General features: G+C 36.2%; 1 protein-coding gene across 1 annotated transcript in view; it reads right to left on the bottom strand.

The window, feature by feature from the left end:
- Positions 1–25,141, bottom strand: part of LOC127951469 (ephrin type-B receptor 1-B) — a 204,825-nt gene that overhangs the window by 26,248 nt on the left and 153,436 nt on the right. Inside the window, exons 6-9 of the mRNA XM_052549345.1 lie at positions 20,726–20,850; positions 7,170–7,332; positions 3,782–3,890; positions 2,398–2,462 (exon numbers count right to left, since the gene is read on the bottom strand). Of these exons, the coding sequence (XP_052405305.1) occupies positions 2,398–2,462; positions 3,782–3,890; positions 7,170–7,332; positions 20,726–20,850 (462 nt within the window). The remainder of the gene's footprint in view (positions 1–2,397; positions 2,463–3,781; positions 3,891–7,169; positions 7,333–20,725; positions 20,851–25,141) is intronic.

Genomic DNA, 25,141 nt, shown 5'->3' with positions numbered 1-25,141 from the left:
CGAGTGAGTCTGGGTAGGGACACAAAAACACTGCGAGACAGAACAACTTCACAAACTTCTGGCCAAGCCCCTGAGGACAGACACTTGTTCTGGTCTTGGACCCAAGTAGACCATTGATTATTTATTAACAGAAAAAGCCCAGACATTTCAAAACAAAACATTCCATCAATCTTTCTATCATTCTATTATTCTAACTAATATTCTATTTCCATCCATCCTTCCATCAAAGTAACTTATTCTTTGAATTCAATCCAATTATTAAAAATTCAATTATCATGACAATTATTTATGATTATTAAACTATTTGAAATATTTATCCTTTTTTATTGTATGTGGGGGAAGTTAATGAACAGTGCTCTCTCCCACCCTCGATACCAAATGGCTAAAGTGCCCTTGAGCAAGGCACTGAACCCCAAATTGCTCCCTGGGCGCTGGAAAAATAGCTGCCCACTGCTCCAGGTGTGTGTTCACGGTGTGTGTGTGTTCCCTACTCACTGTTGTGTTAGCACTTGGATGGGTTCAATACAGAGCACCAACTCCGAGTATGGGTTCCCATATTGGCAAATGTCATGACTTTGACTTATATTACACGCAGCAGCTATATAAATTGAAATATAAAGTTAATATAGAATCAGAACTGAATTCATGTTATATAAACTCCAGGAAGTCATTAGTTTACTGTAGTCTTTCCTATCCGCTATCTCTTCTTATTTTGAATGTTGTTAATCTTTCTTTGAGAACAGGAGCATCTTAATACACCGCTTGCGCACAGCAAACGTCCGACCCCTGGCCCGTGTAATCGCATTGTTCCTGAGCTTTGAATGAACAGCCGTCTCTGATGCGTCCTGATTCATAAAAGGATCTGTCTCAGGTTAAGAAGCTTTGAGAATATCAGCCCATTTGTGCTCTTATGCGGAGTGTCTGACACTGTGTAAGCATATTTAGATCAGATTAGTTTCATCTCAACGATCTCTCTTTTTTTCTCTCTCTCTCTCTGGTATTAAAAAGCCATGCGTTATGAAGCGTACTCCATTATGACCCTGCCACATTACGGCTGCCTCACTATTGCAAGGTTCTATTACACTTTAAATCAATATTTTACACAAAACCATATTTCCATTTTATGTCCAGCATTCATTTTTCTCCATTCGCAGCAATTTAAGTCTTTCAACTCCTTAGGGTGCTCATTATAGAGAGAAAGAGTGGTAGGCGTTTCATTTCTAACCAGGTTCCAGCTTAGTGACTAGCACAACAGCACTGGTTGTGACTCAGCAAAATAAAGCTACAGAAATAGCTGTGACACAACAGAAAAAAGGGAGATTTAAGACAACATGGAGCTTACAATTTCACACAAACTCCTATAGCTGCCTGTGCATGTACAGTCATGCTGCTATTTCATGGGAAAAAAGATTATAACATTACACTTCAAGATATAATGAAGCTATTTGCAAAATCAATTTAACACCAGATAACCAATCAAATACAATATAGTAATTAATGATACAATAAAAAGATAAATAATAAGAAACATTTGACTATCTGAAGCGTTTCCTACATAAAATATTATTTTACAATAATAACTGTATTTACTTTTTTCATACAAACTATGATTACATTTTTGTTAAAGAGTCTGTCCTTGGTGCAATTCTTTAATTTCTTGCCAGGATAAGTTTAAAAGTCCTGATGAAGTTAACTTCTGTATGCAGACCCCAACTCCACACTTCCTTAAAAAGTCTGAATAATTCTAATGTTGGGAAACCCAAGAATGGCTGTGACATTTTCGCCAATTATATTCATAGAGGAGTGTCCTTCGCTTTGTTTTAGCTCATATGCATTGACATTCAAGACTGAATAAATTCAGATACAGTAATTATCTGAATATTTCTGCTGACAACAAGATCATTTTCTCACACTCTGTGCTCTCTTTTATTCTTTCTAAATTGTCTGGTTGATGTGCGAGTCTGGCTGTCACATCATCTGTTTACTTTTTCGTCTGCACTTATGTTAATTAAATTTAGCTTCACAGATCGCCCACCGAATCCTCCGAGAGGTAGCTTACAAGGAGACAGAAAAGAGAGAGAGTTCTCACTTCCTAATGAGCCTGAAGCTTCTCGCAGGGCTATGGGATGCATACGGATAGGAAGCTTTTTAGTGTCAGCTTCTCAAAAGTGCACAGGCCTGAAGCGATCCCTCATTCCTTTCCTCCATTGCACCACATCCCGCGGCATTTCCTGTAACCTCACATCTCTCGCCTTGTTTTCCTACATGTTTGCTTTCTCTTTTATTAAAAAACCCATTTCAGGATGGGTTTGCCCCAGAGGAAGAGGCGGAGATGAGTGTAAAACAAAGATGTCCTTCAGTGTCAACGGTCTAAAAAAATTGAAGGGGTTCGCTCACCTCTTCCGGTGCTGTAGTGCTGGAGTTTGTCACTGTACACGGCCTCCTTATTGTAAGTCCGTTTCCTTTGAGAGAAAGAGGAGGAGAGAAAATAAAATGAAGAAATACAAAGTTCTGTCATGAAACTCTAGATGGCGCAGGCTGATAGGTTCTACAGGTAACTCAATCTGATATAATGACATCATTATTCACAAGGCACAGCTGATTGGTTCCTTTTCACATCAGCAGCCAATGAGATTGCCGCTATTAAAAAACATTAAAATTAAATACTGTAGTAGTTAAAGTGCGTTTCAGAAACCCTCCACCTTCCCCAGCTCCACCTGTATAGATTTTCTACAAGAGGATAATTTCATGTATGTTATATGTGGAGGTTATTTCATGTCATTTGAGCAGCATAACATAGCTCAGCTGGCTGAAATATAATGGAGCAGAGTCTGGATTACAGTGTCAAGGACGTAAAGTCTGGTTCAAATCAGTTTATTCTGGCAAAGACAGAGACTGTCTAACTGTTACCCCAAGTGACCAATCACAGTTTGTTTTGATTTTGTGTGTAATGTAGGGGTGTTCTATTCGATATATGAGACCACAGTTATAGAAAAAAGGCTTTCGAAGGCTTTGTGATCTAAATTTCTGTCTGACCAAAAGTTAAGTCTGAAGACTAAACTTTTTGTCAGGTTTGTTTGGATATAGTTGCGTCTGGTGGTTTGCAGAGGCCTATTGTGATCCAATTCCTTTTATTTTTGGATTAAAAGCTTGATTTGCTTACTGTTTACAGGAGTTGCATCACCTCACCCATCGTTAATGTAACCCTACAGCAAAGAACCGACTCAGATAAAGACCAGTTTCTCAGTTTGTGCTTTGAGGAGAGCTAGTGGCTATCTTCCAACCAATGAGATTTGAAATATGGCATGAACAACAGCAGCAAAAAAAGCTAATATGTTCTGTTGTGTTCAATATTAAATGTTTACAATGGTAATAAAATGCTAGAAAAGTAATAAACTTAGATTTAATCAATATAGAATTCAAATATGTACTATTTTATGATTAATGTGTATGAAAATGTTTAATATTAAATATTTAAAAATAGTACTGTTCAAAAAGTTCAGGGTCAATAAGTATTTGTTAGGCTTTTATTGAGCCAGGATGCATTAAATTGATCAAAATTGACAGTAAATACAATCACAATGTTACAAAAGATTTCCTTTTCAAAAAGATCAATACATATAGATGGCTCTATTGTAGATGGTATATTACTTTTCACATTCACCTTAAGTTAAAGCATGAACCAGGAGGACACATTCAGCTAGTCTGAACTAGTTCGAGGCCTTTCATCCTCTGAGCACATGCAGCAGTCATACATCCGGTTCCACAATGGCAAACTCACCTGCTACAGACTATAGATATTGCCACCAGAGACACAATGAAGACCACTCCAGCCGCGGCTGAGCCCGCAATCAGTGGCAACTGCTCCCTCAGCTCTGATTTATAGTCGTCTAGACAGAGAGAGACAGGATACATTAGGCTACAGAAAAAAAAAAAACTGAAATGGCTGCTGCCTATAGAGATGAAACAGGGGATGAAAGAACGTAAACAAAACATTTTTAAGAAAAGCCATTCAGGGAAGTGTTCCATGGACTGCATGAATAGGAGATTGAAAGGGGGGCTTGGCACACAAAGATGTATGGAAAAAAGAGAAGAATACAGATTTAAGAGCTGTGAGGATGTGTGAGCTTTGAATGAAACAGAGGAGAAAAAAAGAGAGAGGGATGATAGAGTGATACAATGATACAAAAGGAAGCGCTAAAACATGGTGGTCAGGTAGTACTAATGCCTAGCGCTGACAGATGTCAACTGAGAAAGAGCGATGGAAAAGGACAGACGGAATGAAAGGGGGAAGGAAAACACTTAAGGTACACAGACGAATGACAGCGACTGGTGAAGTGTGTGTGAGTGATGTGTGTGGCCCATCAGCACGGCTAATCCCGCCGTCACAGTCTAAAAACAACAATGACGAGGATGGAACGTCTTTTGTCGATGTTAAAATACAGACAGACCCTCGACCGGCTCATGCATATACAGAAGAACAAACATTTGTGTGGTTTGAAACAGCTATTTAAGACTGTAGCATGCTAAGCTACGATGAAGTCATAATTTTAAGAAGCTAATCTGAAATTTTCAATATTGATATTGATTGTAACACACAACTGTTAATTTAAATTGTAATAATATTATCAATAATATTTTTTCTACTGCATTTTAGTGCAAAAACCATTCTAATTTGCTACATTTCAGTAAAAAATAAAAATAAAAAACTACAGTATTGAAAAGTAGCAGTCACATTTTTATATGTGGCAGTTTTATTGGATGCATATGGATGATTTGTGTGCTTCTAAAGTGTGTATCCTAATCCAAACATGGTCAAACATGGGACAAAATGGTGTAACAGTTACATATAACCAGCACAGTGCTGGACTGCAAGAACACGTTGGTCTAGACCAGTTTAAACCAGTGGGAAGCAAGCACAACTCATTTTAACTCTATTTCCATATCGTGTGCATGTTTTTGTGAATGAAGGTGAATTAAAACGTTGTCATAGCACACTAGATTTTAAACAATCGCACTCGTGCTTGTTTTTAGCATGCTGGCTAAATCCATAAAGGCCAACAGGAAGTAGAGCAGTCTGTGTGCACTGGGCTTAAACACACCTCATTTAACAGAATCATTTCTTCGTCATTACACCTGGCTGTCAAAATGAGAGAGAGAGAGAGAGAGAGAGAGAGACTCCAGGGAGAGCATGTGTTGTGCTTCTAGAGAAGGTGTGTGTGTGTGTGTGAGATGGACTTCTTTCCCCCTGATTGGTGCTAATTGTCGTAACGAATGTTGTGCCATTGCAGAATGCCAGTGGATGTACCCGTTAGCTGGCGCTGAGCGAGCGCTTGCACTAATTACTTTAGTGAGTATGACGGCACGGATACGCCTGCACACTCGCACAGGGAGTTTTGTCTTCATCAGTGTGACATCATTGTGTTCTGTCTGTATCTTCCATTTCATTTGTGTTAGTGAATACCACATTTCAACACGGCATGCTGAAAAGTATGTTTAAGTTTGTGCGTCTGTCTGTTTGTTAGATGCATGCAAACTGACATGACTATGTAAATAAAATGTAAATTTGTTGCATGTATTGCATATTTGTGGTGTGTGTGCCATGAATATCCTGCATATTTTGTAGCTTAACAGTAAAGCATGGTGTCAGCAGTGCCAAGGTCATGGGTTTGATTCTTAGAGAATGCATGAACTGATAATATGTATACATTGAATACAGTGTAAGATGCATTAGATATGCAAAATGCAAAAATGCTGATATAAACCTCAAATGCATTAATTATAGTCAAGAAAGAATATGTATATCACCGTTTAACAACAGGGCCATGTTCACACATTAGACCTGTGTCTCTTTGTGTGTGTGTGTGTGTGTGTGTGTGTCCCAGATTGCCAGAGCAGTTCAGTTATATTTACACCAGTGTGACAGCAAAGACAAGGAGGGTTGGGTAAAAGCCTAAAAAATGAATGTGCGAGTGAGCTGGACAGGTAAAGTGTGTGTGTGTGTGTTTGTGTGTGAAGCCCCAGGAACTAGCCAGCTGCCTGGCGGATGTCTTTCTGTCCTGTAGAGTCCAGTCCCCCTGGCATCCACAGTGTGTGTGTGTGTGTGTGTGTGTGTGTGTGTTTCCCTGGCACAGCCATCAGGCAGGACATGCTAGACTACAGATACAGAGCCATTAATCAAACCCATGAGAGAGACAGAGGTTACGAGTGTGTATGTATGTGTGTGTGTGTGTGTGTGTGTGTGAGAGAGAGAGAGAGAGAGAGAGAGAGAGAGAGAGATTTATGTTTCTTGTAGTCCATTTGAAAGTTTGCAAAGGCCTACATTTCCAGAAAAATAATTGACAAAAAAGGAAAAAGAATGGACCTGGAAACAATTAAATGAACCTCAGATGAAAACCTAATTTTTCCCTTGTGTGTGTGTGTGTGTGTGTGTGTGTGTGTGTGTGTGTGGTGTGTGTGCGTGCGTGTGTGTGTGTGTGTGTGTGTGATCAACCACTAATGAATAAAATGAGCCCTAAGACACAATAAACACATCCACTCACTTCCGCTGAGAGAGAGTGAAAGAGAGAAAATAAACAGAGAGAAATAGAGTGTTAAAAGAATGAGAAAGCTAGCTGGGAGGAACAAAAAAAAAGCATGATAAAAAGAGCTATATAGACAGAATGGTAGAACAATAGAAAAAACAATAGGACAATATAATGATAGCACAAATTATGGATAGATGAATGGATGGATAGAGCACAAGAATGATAAAATAATAATAGATAGATAGATACTTGACCCCCTACACATGATGATCACATAATTATCTAATCAATTAGCTAAGCATTCTGGGAAATATAGAATGCCACATATGGTCATAATGAAAAATCATTGAGCTAAGCATTTTGCCTGGAACAGTTAAACACGCACTCACACACACACACACACACACACACACACACACACACACACACACACACACACACACACACACACACACATAACCTGTCTATGACACAGTGATGATCAGTCAAACTTGGAATCTACTCAGCATAAAAATGGAACAGTGAAGCATTTATATCGACAACTCTAAATAAATCTGCTGGAGGAACAAGATCGCCCGGATCCAAAGAGTGCCTCCACACACATACACAAACACACACAAGTGTTGGCGTGGGGGTTCGTACCATCTGTGAGGGTTTGGAAGCACATTTTGCTGCTGTATTTGCCGAAACCAGCAACCGTCCTGGCGCGAACCTGCATCACGTACATGGTGCCCGGCCGTAATCCATCCACAAGAGCCGTGTTCGTCTGACTCCTCACCTGCGTGGAGTTCACCTCAGACAGCTCCTGCCAGGCAGAGAGAGAGGGATTTGGTTCATGTTTTTATTACAGATTTCATTACAACAGATCTTAATTTTAATGTTGAAAAAGAAAAACGATTTTTTAATATTTTGTTTGTTAGACTGCAATGAGACCAAATGTCTCCATCATCGTTCATCCAGAATTCCAGAGTGAAAAGACCCTAGAAATTGCAAATTAGTTTCATTTAGAGTTTCAGAAGATATCTCAACAATGTCTCAAACTGTGCTCAGATTTACCAAGATACTAAAATGTCTTTCGAAAACTGAAGCTAATAAACTGAGCTACAGTATCTGAGAAACATCTGAGACCAAGTTGATATCCAGACTTCTGAGAAATAGAACCTCTGAGCAGAAAAAAATCTTGGTTTAGGAAACTGAGCCTCTTTGAAGAGCCGCAGATGAGCACTGATGCCATCAGAACAGACATTTAGCAGCAGACGAGATAGTAATGTGTTAGTTCTGAGATCTCTCTTTCCAAACTCTATCAACACCTCACCAACTCAGCACGAGAAACTGATTGACTTCCATGCTAAATATTTCACTGTTATCATAACCGTCTGTGATGTTAATTATTCGATTAGAGTGGGGTTTTGAAATAAATAAAAAAATAGCATACCTAGAAATAGTATTTAATCTGTCAGTTTTTTCTCCTTTAAATATTTAAAGGTTTATTTTCTGTTTGATTCTATTCTATAGCAATGCAGTGATTTAAAGAAATGGTATCTACTGTAGTTTTGTGTATTTTTGTGAATTTGGACCCTCCTACCATTCCTTTCACTACATGTGGATTTGTTGCTACCATAAAACAATCCATCAATTTAACAGAATTTCACATCCGTTCAAACTTATATACTCCCAGAACAGACATTATTGGACCATTTTGAAATTGATATAAAACAGCAACTTTCAAGTCAACATGACATTAAAATCGATTTTATTCACTGTCCTAACCCTTTTCAAGCTCCAATCAGTTTCTGATCAATTCAGATGTCAGAATCAGAACGCTTCTCATTGAATACATCGTTTCTTTTGAACATACAATCACTTTATGGAAGTTAAAATGTGTTGTAAACAGCATTTCATGTTAGCTTTCTTTCTACTTCAAACAATAAGAAAACAGAATGCTTCCTTTTAATTTAGAAGAGATAAAAGCCAAAGAGTACTTTGAGAAATACAGAAAAAAGTCCAAATTAAACCACAACAATAAACCTGACAGCACTACTTGACACACGACAGAAACGGACTGGGTTGTCAGTGAATGTCTCTGAGCAGAACTGATGAGGTTTCACTGGATTAAAGTTTGCACTCAATCAGTCGGCTTACATGAAAATCTGCCATGTTATAAAATAAAAGTATTGTGTGTGATACTGAAATTAGATTCAGGTTCATTTCAAATATAGTCTATTATAAAATGCAACAAATAAGATTGTTTTTCTTTATACTTATGTCAATGTCTGAAGAGCTAAGAGCTGAAAATACTAATTAGCATTTTACAACATACAGAAATATATTTTACATTTTTACATTCTTATTCGAGTGCAATATTCATTTTAATGCATATACACATGCACATGTGTAAGTGTAATAACTCAGATATTTCATATTTACAATTTCTTACATTACCTGCCTGATATAGTCTGTATATATGATATATGTCACTTATATTAGTTTGTGTCTCTGTTTTGCATGTGTTGAAAGCAAACGTACCAAAAAAAAAAAAAAAAAAAAAAATACAATAAAATAACCTAGGCAGAAAGGTATTTTGGGAGTGGAAAAGAGAGGCAGACATAGTAGAGTCTCAGATAGAGAAGAGAGAGACTTGCTGCAACATTCAATTTAGTTTTCAAGGTCTCATCAAAATTCACAGCAGCCGACGCTGAAAGCCCACGCTACACATGAAAATCCCCCATACTGTGATGGCCGAAGGCGAAATCTGTTTCTTAACAACTGCAACATAATCATAATAATCAGGGAAAAATAACTGTAATATTAATAATTCAGGTTCAGAATGTGCAACGTGTGGCATGTGAAGGGGCGGGAGGGTTTGGCGTGTTGTCTGTAATTTACAGAACAAGATGGTATGTCTAAATGTGTGTCATCCTCATGGTGGTGAATGAGAAGAAACCAGAAGATTCTGCACCTGACATCACCTCAGCCATAAAACAAGCACAAAGGCACTAGAGCACTGAGATATAAATAATGAAGGACTCTCACAAACACATGATCATGACCTCACCACTGGGCCAGAAATAAAGAAACACAGCCCGAGTCATTTAGGCAATCAGACAAACAATATGTGTGCTTAGAATAGAATCTGCCCTTCTAATGTTATATAAAAGGAATAGTTCACCCAAAATGAAAATTAGCTGACAGGCCATGCAATGTAGATGAGATTTTATAGAAGAGATTGAAGTGTTACATCACTCGCTCACCAATGGATCCTCTGCTGTGAATGGGTGCCATCAGAATGAGAGTCCAAACAGCTGATAAAATAATCCACAAGTAATCCACATGACTCAAGACCAGCAATGAACATCCCATGAAGCAAAAAAGCTGCATCTTTGTAAGAAACAAATTCATGATTAAGGCATTTTAACTTTAAATGATTGCCTCTGGCCAACATATGAGACCATAATCCTTAATGATGCTTCCTCCAGTGAAAAAGTCCATCACCTGTTGTCCTCTCACATCAATATCCACCAACATATATATTTTTTTAAAACTGCTTTGGGTTTTGTTTTGTTTTCAAAATCAATTATTTTACTGGAGAAAGACGTGTTATGGATAGAGCCTCATATTTTAGTCAGAAACAATTGTTTGAAGTTAAAAAACATTTATCATGGAGTTATTTCTTACAAACATACAGCTTTTCACTTCTCAACATGTTAAGTGACATACTGGACTGGAGTGATGTGTGATGTTTTTATCAGCTGTTTGGACCCTCATTCTGACGGCACCCATTCACTGCAGAGCATCCATTGGTGAGCAAATGATTGACTAAATAGATCTTTGTGGAACCAAAAGGGGTTCTTCTATGGCATCGATGTAAAGAAATATTTAAGCACCTTTATTTTTAAGTGTATTATGAGTATTTCTGAAATCATAACATACATTTGTAAGAATCATAAACCGTTACTCAAAAAAAAAAAAAAAAAAAAATGTTTTCACCTTAATTTGCATTCCTCATGGCATCTGGGGGTTATTAATCCCAGAGTAATGAAATGTTCTTGAATAATACACAGATTACAATCAGAAACACTGCTGTTATGGAGATTAAATGCAGTGCTGAGAGACACAAATGAACACGATTTAAAAATAAATAAATAAACAAACAGCAGCTCTTTATAATGAGTAGAACAAACAATCTCAGATTCTGTTTGTGATTTCCGAAAGACTCATGTCTTATTAAGGCTGTCTTTCATAGTGGCCAAACAATTACATTTGAAAGAAACTAAAAGATTTTCAATGTAAATATGTTCAGAATACTAGGATACCACATATCCCATACTGCACTTGCACTCTTTAAAATAAAGGTTCCAAAAGGGAGGTTTCGTAGCGATGTCAAAGAAGAAAAATTTTTGGTTCCCCAAACAACCTTTCAGTGAACAATTCTAAAAATAATCATTTTTTTCTTAGTAACCTTTTGTGTAATGGAATGATTCTATGGATGCAATAAATAACCTTTATATTTTAGGAGTGTAGCGTACTGTACTGTACCTATGGACACACACACACACACACACACACACACACATAATTATTTGGCTATTTTATTTTGCATCTAATTTTGTCAAGAAAATCTTAACCATTGAAAATCAGATCAAATAATGATTACAATATTTTTATATATTTATTTATTACCAATATATATTTTTATATATTTTATATATTATAATATTTTATCATTATAATATGAAGATACTTTTAATTATACATTTTATGTTATTTTAACAATTATTGTTAAAGCATTCTGATACATTATTGAGTAAAGTATTTTTATAAATAATTTTATTTTCTAAAAAAAAACAATTTGTACAAAGTTTATTACTGAATATATTTTAGATAATCTTTTGTCCTTTTATTTTGCATTTAATTTTGTGTGAAAAAATATTGCCATTGTCTGTATTCCGATCAAATAATGATCCAAGAAAGACATCACTGTTAAAAATCACATTTGCTATTAATTTAGTTCATTCGTGCCAAAAAAAAAAAAAAAAAAAAAAAAAATCTGAATATAAGCAGTGAGCCTGTGAGCCACTTTACTTTACAAGTAGATCTGGCTACTGTTCCCCCGGCAGTGAATCCTTCTCGGAGCGGCCCTCTCACGCTGTCAGTCAAATGGGGATTATTGGAAGTCCCTCCCCACCTCTACCATCTCAAGACGGTGTTAAAAGTAGGCGGAGCTTGTGGCAATAAGAGCGCTGCCAGAGCAGACAGACACGGTTCTCAGCAGGTTCTCGGTGAGCAGTGGGTCTGTTTTGGCAGGAGGCAGGTGTCACTGCCATAGACCAGCAAAGCAATCTGTCCTGCTGAAGGGAGTCGCCTGTCCTACACACACACAATCACACAAACAGGGGGAGGGGGCTGGTGTCAAATCAGTCCTTCTGTTAATGGACCGTGGACCGCATACACACACGCCATCTTAAACATCCTTCAGTGAACATGGCAAGGCTGGCTGTGGCAAAGCGCCACTTCCCCCAACTGGGTGGCACATGCCACCTCCACTGGCAGGATGGCAACACCACCTGGTAAGAGCTATAGAACACAAAGATTGTACTAGGAACGATTACGTTCAGAGAATATAACTGCATTACTGCTAGTAAATAATGTAAATACTGTACTTTTTTTTGATTCATTAAACAGAATTTGTTTGTTAATCAGATTAGACTGATTGCATATGTTTTTGATACATTAAATAGAACCAGTTCATAAGAGTCATTTGTTTGTGAATCACACTATGGTTACAGTGTATGTTTTTGTTTTATTAAATATAAACCAGTACATAAAAGCCATTTATTTGTGAATCAGACTACATAGGTTGCATTTTACATGTCTGAGTCATTAAATATAACTAGTTCATTAAAATATATATCATTTTGTAGTGATTTGGACTATAATGGTGGCATTTTATTTGGAGATTCCTTAAATAAAATTGGTTCATAAGAGTCATTTGTGAATCAGATTACACTGATTGCATTACATGTTTTTGATCCATAAATATAACTAGTTCACAAAAGTTATATGTTTGTGAGTTGGACTACACTGGTTGAAGTGTAAGGTATAGATTCAGATGAATGTGAATGTTAACATATAGGTATTCCAGACCTCAGTGGTTACCCAGAACACTGTTCTTGAGATTCTCTGAAGTCTTAGGGATGGTACTGTACGTGTTAAACTATGGGTTCAACTCTGTATTCTGTGCAGCATGGAGAGATCGCCGAGATTGAATTCATTCAGCTGAAACAAAACCTTGTATTGGCCTTGTGTATGGTTTCATATCTCTGTAATAACAGCATCGCTTTCATACTGACGGCTGGGTTTCACGTCCTGCTACGCACGGCGCATAATGCCAACAGCTTCAGAAAAATATTTAGCTACAATCACACAAAAGAAGAAGGGAATGGGGAGGAAAATTCACAAAATTTCTCAAACCTGTGCAATTGCAAGGGGACACAAATGCTCGATTTAATCGAGTAGAAAAATTCAAGAAGTGTGTTCTAATATGCTAAATTACATTATCATACGGTCTGTTATATAAACCTTCTCAGCTCATCTAAAGTGAGCTAGTGTGTGCTATTAATCTGCAGTAGTGTTGTCCTACAGCAAAGAGAGAGAGAGATTGTGGAGCCGTGAGCCAATAGTCTTTCTGCGGCTCGCACAGTGAGATACATGAGATTTCGGAGCCAACAGGGGCCGAGAGATCAACAAACCCCAAAGAGCTACAGAAAAAAAAAAGCTTCAATTACACAATTAAACAATGTTTTCCAGTATTAATATTTGCTTTTGCTTTTATTATTATTCTTATTACTTAAGCATCTGTTGTGATTATTTTCGATAAACATAAGAAAACTATATACATTATAATTATGAACCCAATAATATACATCTTTTATAGACAGTTGCAATCAAAATTATTCAACCCCAAAGAGACTGCAGTACTTTACAAGTACAAGCTTTTCTGACGATCCGGGACATTACAGAATTTGCATCTATAACACTTTACTGGCATATTAAAAGTGTTAATGTCAACATAAAATACAATATATTTGAGTTATACCATTTCTTAATAATAGATCTACATCATAATTACTCAACCCCTGAGTAATATATATATATATATATATATATATATATATATATATATATATATATATATATATATATATATATATATATATATATATATATATATATATATATAAGTTTATCAAGAAATGAATTAATTACACTAGAATTAAAATGAAAGTAATTCTGTTGAGACAAAACCAGATCACTTTAATGAATTACTTGTTGATTATAATGGAAGCTTTTTTTTTTTTTTTTTTTTTTTGTGTTAAATAATCGTTTGTAAAGTATAACGAGAGCAGTCTAATTTTGTCATGACTAGCTCACTTCCATTATAAATCAACAATTCTGTTTACAAAGTGTGTGGTAGAATTGGGAGGGATGTAGCTGTGCGTGTCACTCTCTTTCTCTCAGTGTAGACAGTGTGTGAGGGAGAGAGAGAGAGAGAGAGAGAGAGAGAGAGAGAGAGGGAAGAAGGAAATGGAAAAGCGGCAGCAAACAGAAGAAACGCAAAGCGCTGTAGGCAGAGATCAAACAGCGCATGTGGGCTTTTATGGATTATGATTTTGCCATGCGTGGGCTTGTTATTATGGAGCGTTCTATTAGAGAAATGTAATATTGTAGTATTGTTTATGAAGACTAATGTTGGCATGTTAACTGAGAGACATTCTGAATGAAGCATAATGTATTTTTAAAGATGCCAATATGAGATGACTCATAATCCTCTACCTCTGGGCTAAAACACACACACACACACACACACACGCACGCACACACACGTGCAGCTTCTTATTGCAGTTAATGGAGGCCCTGACCTTTTAAAAGCAAGTTATCTTCTGTGTCATGAAACTCTGAGAGACAGAGATCAGAGAAATGGGACAGAGAGAGTGAATGAGAAAAAGAGAGATGGAGAGGTGGGGAGTGGATTATAATTATAGACCCAAACTAAAATCTACTTGACACATCTGAGAAATGAAAACGACATCCTTCTTTCATTCTTCATTCATTTTTTTGAACACGTTTTCATCGTTAATCTCCCTGTTCTGTCTTTTTTTGGGAATCTTAAACCTTTGAATCTTAAACCTTTATGTAAATGAACTTCTCATTCATAACTTTTCTTTTAACAATTCTTATGACACTGTCAAAATGAATGTAAATTAGGGCCGTTGGTCATTTAAAATTTTTTAACAAAATACTTAAAGTTACTTTAAACATCAATATATCATATAATCATTTATGCATGTGTATGTCATGTGAGTTTAACACCTCTGCTTTAAAAGACAGATTTACACTGGGTTTGGCTCACTGTGAGAGGGCTAAAGCTCATGGTTGTGCAGGGGTTGGCTGTGACCCTCTGCTTTCAGATCACCAGCACAGATGAGCATGCAGTTTCCTGATCTCAAAGCACTCGAAGGGTTCTGGGTTAGAGAGCCCCATTGTACTACAGTAAATAAGCCACAGAATATGATGGCAATAGTGGAAACGAGTGTTTGATTTCCATAGCCTGGTCACATTCAACTAATGGCACTCTGATGCACACATCATTTTTATGAGATACTTATCATCCCATATCTGTTTGTAAATGCCGGACAGGGTCTCAGAGTTCACTGTAGTTGATTTTAGACCTCACAGACTTCATTTTCCCAGAGCACACTACAGCATGTAGGAGAGCCCAGGAAGTGTGGCAGCACGGGGCCAGAGCTTTGGCGGTTCTCCATTAGCCTTGATGATAGAGGTTAGAGACTCGTGAACCCTTGTCCCAGAAAACTAGCACTACATCTATAAGGGTTCAGGCAGTTATCTCAGCCAGTATGGGAGATGCAGCGTAGCCTTCTGCGTTACTGGAAGTGACAGCTTCTGCTGGTAATTGACAGCCGTGTTGTGGCAGCCTGCAGCTCTTTTGAAGCTCTGCAGAGTGTCTCGGCAAAGGTGAGATACAGAAGCACCTCCAGGGACTTGTGAGCAAGTACAGCCAGACACGGTTACAGTGGAGAGCTTTGTTTAAACTGGTGCTTCTCAGAAGCTTTTGCTTCGGATTTAGAATAACATTGGATTATCAAGTGGAAAGACCAAAATATATCATAATTCATTTTTTGTGTAACCTTGTTGGTACCAATCATCATTTTGTTGATGTTTTCTGTTATTATTGATGTTTTTGTTCTTTTATTGCTTTTGTTATTTTTTTTAATCATTAATAATAATAACTATTATTATTATTATTATTATTATTATTATTATTTATTTATTTATTATTTTTATTATTGCTATAATAAGAATTATTATTATAATTAACAATAACAAAGAACAACAACAAAAAAAACTATAACAACAAAAAACATTATCATTTTAATATTCAAAATAGGAAGTATTCTCATTCCTTTAAAACATCAATTTGTATCTTATAATAATTGATTATGATATAAATAATATACATTTTTAAAAATCATCATACTAGTTATTATTATTATCATCATCATCATTATTATGAAAAATGGAAAGTATTCTTTCTTTAAAATATCAACATTTATATTATTTATTTATAATATATTTATTCATCATCAGATTGCAATATAATTGATACACTTAATTTTAAATAGTAAAAATGGAAAGTATTGTATTTAAAATATAATAATAATAATAATAATAATAATAATAATAATAATAATAATAATAATAATATGAATAATAATAAACAGTAACAGAAACAAAACGTATGGGCCAAAACAATGTTAAGTGTAGTATATTGTATATGACTGATACTTCTATTTATTTTGATAAAATAAATATACCTATACATAAAGCTTATAAAATATTTATTAAATAAAATAACAACATAATAAAAAAAAAATACAGATACTTGAACATTAAATAAATATTTTATTTTTCTTGTCCATGATCCTCAGAACGGAGTCAGTTTTTGGGTTGTGATCGACTACTGGTTTAGATTACATTTCCAAAAACTAATAACCAGCCGAGTTATGAGAAGCTAATGAACAGGACTGTAGCAACCTGTGTGCTTGCTGAACATACAGACAAGAAAAGCAATCAAATGGCTGCTTTACTCGACATTTACACGTACAGAGAACATGTGTTTGCAGAATCTACATCTCTAGATAAAACTCCCCCATTTCGCTAATCCCTGTCCCTGTGCATGTATAACGTTACAAGGATCTCATTTTCCAAGTCTAAACTAAGTCACGCACATTCATATTGGCTTTGCGGCTGCTAAAACGTGAGTCAGCGTGCCTTTCTGACACGGTACAACATAATCACATACAGCTGTGGAACTCGATCGCGTGGCTGGACGGCTTCAATCAGGACTGAAACTTTAAATCTTAGCCACAGTTCTCTCCTGCAGCGCTGTATTTTTATATATATGCTGATTTAGCCACCGAATTTGATCTCATGCCTGAAAAATGGACTCAGGTAGTCACAGTGGCTTAGAGAATAAGCATCTGCCAGTCCTGCTGTCAAGCGAACCGTAAAAAGACCCTCGGGCAGAATGGCGCTGATCTCATCTTGACGGGTGCAGTGCAGGGAGACCGACTCGAGCTAGTGTAATGTATTCACACGTATGACTCCTTCACCGGGTGCTCTTTTTCATTATTTATAATCTTACAGATAAAACATACATAAAAGATACATTCCTTGTCCTTTTTCTTTTATCCTGTAACGTTATAGTTTTATAGATGAAGTGCATCATTTCTGTACCATTAGCTTCACCACACAAAATATTATTCCTTAAACTGGTATATGAGCTTGTATTGAATTACTAGATAAGAGGCCACACCCATTCTGCATCTCAGTGAACCAATCAGAGACCAGTCATACAGTTCCAACAAAAACGCATATATTTGAAATTTTGTTAAATAAAACATAAGAATAAGAATCAAATCAAATACATATTTATATTCTATTTGATGTCAAATTTTCTGCCGATGATAATGATAAATGATAACATTATCCATAAAATAAAATAGATGGGAAGCATTCTCTACTGTTGAAATATTATTATTTTAATTTTTTAGTTTATTTTTTTCCTCCCATCTGTGCCCCCATAAAAAAGATCTGTGGTCAATTTTTTGGTTGTGATAAACAAATTGAGAAACACTGATACAGTCAAGCCAAAATTTATTCAGACACCTTCAGGATTTCTCAGAAAACATGGTCAGACCAAAATCCCTGAATAATTTTTGGCCCCACATTTTTTTTAGTTTTACTGGTAGTGCACTCTAGGAAGAATTTTTGGGTACAATATGAAATATTTTATCTTATTTTGTTACCCTCAAATGAACTATAGTGTCCTGCAACCACTAGTAAAAAGATATTTTAATAAAAAATTATATATGGTGTCTGAATCTTTTTTTTTTTTTTGACTATATATCATACTTAAAAAACATACTTTTTGGAAATTGGGAAACTATAATGCAAATGTACCAAGACTTCAAATGTATTTGTTTTTTTCAAGTAAAACTGATCTCTGATTGGTTCATTGCATTGCCATTTACAGAGGGGGCGTGGCCTTTGATCAAGCAATCCAACACAAGCTCATAAACATTGCCAACTCTGTGACAGCCACTTTTCCACCATCACGCTGCTTCTTTACACCCTCTCCTAATCAAAACCATGTAAACAACCTTTTAAAAACCTGTTATAAAAGCAGTATTTCAGATATATTTATAAAACACAAACAAAATTGTAATTATAAGCTGTCAAAAAGCAGATGAGGTTGAAGCACCACAAACAAGTATTGTAGCTCGCTTTCCACATCGTTCGTGTTTTTTTGCCCAAAAGAAAGCCGCATTAATGATATTTTCTGTATGGTGTCTGATTCTGAAGTACCTTTCTCCTTCTCGCCTGTTTTATAAATCAGCATATGATTACACGACATGCATATTTATAAGGAAATAAGTGCTGCACTTGTGCTATTTGCATTTGAGTAAACTATTGTCGAGAGGAGAGAATTATCCCGGATATAGATATTATTATCCCCGAGCTTTTGATTAAACCAATTTTCATAACGCAGCTCATTTATCTCACCAAACATCATTGCAGAAAAGACAATAGTCAAAGATTTGTCCTCCAGAGAAATATGCCGTTCAGTGTTCACAGACTTCAGTCATTACACAAAACAGAAAGGCAGTGCATGTGTTCACAAATTTTGGTTTCTACTAATCAGTGCTGGTGCAATAGTATGCAATAGTGATATCAAAATTAGCGATAGGTGATATCAAATTTAGAGACACTGAATATCACAATGATTGTTATACACTTTGATTAGGACATTAGGTTCTAGAATAATCTTAATAAAAATGTATAATATATTATACACACATGCATAAAGTACTGTTCAAAGGTTTGTGGTCAGTCTGAATATTTTAAATATTTTTGTCATTTTTTTGACACATTTAACTGATCAAAACTAACAGTAAACACATTTACAATGTTACAAAAGATTTATGTTTAAAATAAAATGAATAACAAACAATAGAGCACCAACTCAGCACATTAGAATGAATTCTGAATGATCATGTGACATGGAGAACTGTCATATAAAATAAAATAAAATAAAGTATTATATGGCTGTTCAGTCTAATTAATTAGTAAAACCATCCATTACAATCTAAAAAAATCTACATATTAATAATTAGTAACAGATTACTTCACTAACCTGACTTTTTATTGACACATTTCTAGTGTACCACAGAAAAGTGTTCTTAATAAAAACATCAGAAAGGCTGTCATTTGAATGTGTTTGTATGACAGCTATGTGTAGAACATTACTAAAGCCCTTCACAATGTACAGACAGCTTTGAATACCAACGTGTGTGTGTGTGTGTGTGTGTGCGTATATATATATATGACAGCAATATTTCAAAGGCATATGGGGAATATAGGCATTACTACTGGCGAGAGTGTGTATATGTGCGTTGTTATGTGGGATGTCTCTAAAAGGGTTGACGGCTGTGGATTGTGTGTGTGTGTGTGTGTGTGTGTGGTGTTAGGGGAGGCTCTGGAATCATTAGCTGTAATTGGTGTGAGAGGGTATGTGTTCCAGCATCTCTCAGCAGGAACCGGCCAGCGAAACAACTGAAAACCCACCACCTCCCCGCCAATGCTGTCGGCTAGCAACCCACTGTACCTCACTTCCTCTTCATGACATCACAAAGAGATTTTCACGTGAGTTCACTGCACTAATAAAACGTGCACAATCAACTTTTTATGACATTTCATATATCCTTTGAATCAACTGAAACCTAGCGAATCACTCAGAATCAAACTTTTGAATTTTCTAGCTCATATTGCTTTCAAATTTCAATCTTAATTGCTTATTATTAGAAGTGGGAAAAAAGGCAATAAATACATTTTATTAAATATATAATTTTATTAATTGCCTATATATATACCGGCCATATTTGTTTCTGAAGGATCATGTGACACTGAAGACTGGACTAATGGCTGCTGAATATGCAGTCAAACTGAAAATGGTAAAGTTATTTTAAATTGTAATAATAATATTGTTGATCAAATAAATGCAGCCTTGTTACATAAAGAGACATCTTTCAAAAAATAAATACATTAATAAATTCCACCAAAAAAAACCTTCTTCCAAATTGTGTCCATCAGTGTATGTTATGGCCCTGTCCTTGTTCATTGCTGTAACCACCACCACATTGAAGAAGATACATCTCTAATACTGAATATTAAATATCTGTCGGTTATGGAACAACATACTAGCAACCAATCATATTTTAGAGTTATGAGTTTGAACTAAATTATTAACCTATCAAATCTCTCTGATTTGAGTAGTATGTTATGGTCCTTGAATAAAAGCATCAGCCAAATTCATAAATGATGGAAACAGAACATTTCCTAGTCACCAAAGTCAAAGCCGCCTTTCACTAATTCACTGAAATGAATCAATTCTACAATTCAGCGAACCTTTGAATAGCACTTTCTTCCGTTTGACCCAGTTGCATCCTGTATGAAAAGTGCTCAAATGAAACTCGACATGTGAAGAACAATCAATGAACCTTTAGGAAGAATCCAGACAAAACAGTATTTTCCTCCAATGCAGCAAACACACATCTTACCTTCTCATAGTAGCGCAGCTCATAATCAAGAATAATTCCATTGGGCTGCTCAGGCTGTGGCCATGACAACGTGATGCTTTTCAACGTCGAACTGACCTGATGCATTATGGGAACAATAGACGGAGCTGCAAAAGAGAGAGAGAAACCAAGTGAAAAAAATCATTCCAAACAGCCATCTTCCCTGCTGTGTATACTGTACTTAGCTAGTGAATTGATCTGCTACTTTCAGAAATGAAGCACATACACACAGTACTATGAAAGAGTCAGGCGAGAGGGGGATTGGAGTTTTTTAATAGCTTCGTGAGAATGTGCCCTTTGCAATGGAAGCCCATTTCTCAGTTCAAGCGCTCTGATTGGCTACAGTGTGTTTCTGGCCTCTCCGTCTTTAAGGAAGACACACCTGGGTGAACATGCACAGCCTCTGAATTAACCCACTGCCCGTTTCATTCCTCTCTCTCTCTCGCTCTCTCTCCCTCATTTCCTCCTGTTCTCCTCTACTTCGTCAAAGTGGTACGACTCTACGTTCAGCTGTTGTAACATCACACACAGCCTGCTTTCACGGGTGAAGAGACTGAGGCGAGCATACGGATGTCACACAAGCAGCTACACACACACATACACACTCGCACCTGCTAAACAACACACACATGAATGGTCACACACAGACAAACCATTTTCTATTACTTTCTCTCTCTCACACACAGACACACACACACACACACACACACACACACACACACACACACACACACACGTTCATAGTGGAAACAAGCCTTCAGATATATTGTACATTAAAGATGTAACAAACCAATTAAGATTCTTAAAAAAAGTTTCCTCACCATTATAAAGGTTATAAAATGAGCATTTTTATCAGGCTCCTATGTGTAGGTTCAGTTATTTCACTTTAATGGTAATGCATAGGTTCTTTTCATTACAATTACGGGAAAAAACGGAACCTACACATAGAAGCTTGATAAAACGACACAGATGCTTTTGCATCTGCACTCTTCATATATATATATAAAGCTTTTGTCCTAGGTGCACTCACACACACACACACACACACACACACACACACACACACACACACACACACACACACACACACACACACACACACACACACACACATATATATATATATATATATATATATATATATATATACATATATATTTAGAATACTTATAAAATGTAAAAAAATATCTATATAAAATTGTTAATAAGACACCCTTATATGCACACAGGCTATTAAAGCAATATCTTGGTCAGCATTCTCATTTTGTCTCCAGACTTCCATCTGATGCTTTTAAAATAGTGACTCAAGCAAAGTGTCACCCTGCTCTGAACCACGGCCTTTGAGTCCTTCTCTCTCGCTCTCTCGTTCATGCTCTGTTGCCCATCTTTGCTCCACATTAGCAATTACTGGCAGTGTGCACACACACTTTCTCCCTCTCTGACACACACACAGCTGCAGAGAGGCTGAGAGAGAACTGAAATTGCTTTTCTGCTGTTTTTGTATCTCAACGTTGGGAGAGGTTCCACCTTCTAACACACACACACACACACACACACACACACACACACAGTTATTTACCATCCCACACATTGTGTAGCAAAATAGAGATTACTAGCTTCACTGTGTGTGTGAGAGAGAACTTTGTGATCAATTTTTAATTTTCTTATCTAAAGAACAGCAGAAGCTCCAATCCCTTCCTTATAAACACACACACACACACACACACAGCTGCTGACTCTTTCATGCTATTTTTCTTGTACACCCACTGCCACATTTTACATATTTACAAACTACTTCTATTACTACTACTAATAATAAATAGTCATTAAAATTACAACAATCATTGATAATAATAAACACAATATATTTAACAAAACAAAGTACAAATTAAGTAAAACAATCATATTAATTAGTAAAATGATAAGGCATAAATATAATAATTCATGTTATTAATATAATCTTTATTTGATCACTAAATGGCTATATAGAATCAATCAAGCAAGCAAGCAAACAAACACATTTTATTTATTCATTCAATTGATCGATATGTGACCCTTCAGTGAAGATATATATTTCATCTGATATAAATAAGCTTTCCATTGATGTATGGTTTGTTAGGATAGGACAATATTTCAGGAATCAGGAATCTGACGGTGCAATAAATAAATAAATAAATAAATAGCCTTTAAAGTTGCACAAATTAGGTCCTTAGGAATGTTTATTACCAATCAAAAATGCTATTTTAAAAATAAAGATAAGGTAGGAAATTTACAAAAGATATACATGGAACATGATCTTCATTTAATACCCTAATGATTTTTGGCATAAAAGAAAAATCGATCATTTTGACCCATACACTGTATTTTGGCTATTGCTACAAATATACCCGTGCTAGCTAAGACTGGTTTTGTGCTCCAGGGTCACATATAACCTGATCAGGAACAATTTGACTGGATTAAAATCATTCCTTTCTGACAGCACAAGAGTCTGGTTGGCATTTATGCATTTAGCCATTTATTGGTCTGCTTCAGGGAAACTTATGAGTAAATGTCTGATCTCATACTTCTCAAAGTCTGAATATTTATTACTCGGTGCTGGTTGAATGTGTGTTTGCATTAATCGCGTGTCTGCCAAAACTCAAAGGGAGGTTTTCCAGCAGTTTCTTCTCCTCAGAGCTGGCAGGACTCCTCCATCCTGACAAAGATTTGTGACTCTTCTCCTCTCATCACCCTCTTTCCTCTTCAACTCATCTCTCAGCATCCACATGTCTTCCTCTCTTCTTCTTTTCAGCCTCTGGTCCTCAACAGGACGACTGCTTCAACATTAATCACAGTCACACTCTCTGCCAAACACATGAAAGTGAGAGACAACGCAAGAAAGACAAGAGAGCAAGATACGGCAGATGAATTCTAAACAACAGTTTCTTGAGCCAGACAACTACTGCACCGCTCTCCATGAGTCTCTACACTTTCACACCGCATTTACTAATACTGACAGAAAAATCACAATTTAATTTGATTATTTTCCTTGCAATTTGATTAGGTTCAAATCTTGAATTGGTACTGATTCATTTAGATATATTATGTACATTAAATGCATATGTTTCTCTCTCAACTAATGCTGTGAACTATACATAAAACAATGTTTATTGGTACATTATTAATATTGAATTAAAATTAAATGTATGCATTTAGCAGATGCTTTTATCCAAAGCGACTTACAATTGCTATATATATCAGAGGTTGCACGCCTCTGGAGCAACTAGGGGTTAAGTGTCTTGCTCAGGGACACATTGGTGTCTCACAGTGGATTCGATCCTGGGTCTCTCACACCAAAGGCATGTGTCTTATCCACTGCACCAACACCACCCCATACTTAACATGCGTTCCCTGGGAATCGAACCCACAACCTTATAATATATAACATTAATATAATACTTCTACGATCATACATTTAATTTTCTGAGGTAAACATAACATTACGTGACATTGTTTACAAGCTGTTTTATTGACATCTTTTCACTGCTAATTGACTGAATGAGGTATTTCAACACACTTTCCGATGTTGGTTCATGTCTATTTTGTGCAATAACTAGTAGTAAATAGTGTTGTTTTTGGCTGCCTGTTTTAATTTTAGTTTTAGTCTAGTCATTTTAGTTTTTATTTGTTTTAGTCACGTGCATACTCTTTTTAGTCTAGAACTAGTAACTAGAACTAAAAGTCTGAGCAGTTTAGTCTTATTTTAGTCAGGATTATCCATGACTATGTTCGTCTAGTTTTAGTCAACAAAAATGTATGCTAGTGAACGTTCTCAGTTTCAGCGTGGATAGTGAGTAGCTAATTGATCTCTGCTTCATTACAGTTTGCACATATTTTTCCATCGTGAATGTTGATCTGCCTTCAAAACACCCGGTAAAAGCGTTACACGATGACGTGCATCATCACAACAACACACCCTTTATGGCATTGGTTCTGGCTTATGTTCACACAGAGATCGTTCCGGGGCTGAACCCATCAATGTTACTAGGTCCCCAACCCGGGAACGATCCAGGAATCAATCCCGGGACATGTTTGCATTCACACAGAAGGCAATCCGGCAATGTTCCGACATTTTTTTGATAGGGGCTTTAGCTATATTCTTCTTCTTATAGAATTTGCTGCAGGCTAGACGGTTCACCAGCATATTACTGCCAGCTTCAGGACATCTGGACTCCACGTAACCTTCAAATCCTTGCGTAAAGTCCAGTCATGTGTAAAAAATTGATAATGACTTTCGTAGATTCATAATCCTTTGTGCTAAGGATAGATTTTACAGAAACATTTGTGACTCCATATTCAAATAACTTTAAAAACATGTGAAATTTTGCTGCATGATGAATGGAACACTCCATTATCACA

This window comes from Carassius gibelio, chromosome B2 (genome assembly GCF_023724105.1).
Source record: "Carassius gibelio isolate Cgi1373 ecotype wild population from Czech Republic chromosome B2, carGib1.2-hapl.c, whole genome shotgun sequence".
In the NCBI taxonomy this organism is placed as follows: Eukaryota; Metazoa; Chordata; class Actinopteri; order Cypriniformes; family Cyprinidae; genus Carassius; species Carassius gibelio.
The sequence above is the reverse complement of the archived record's forward strand: the minus strand, read 5'-3'. Positions and strand labels throughout refer to the sequence as shown.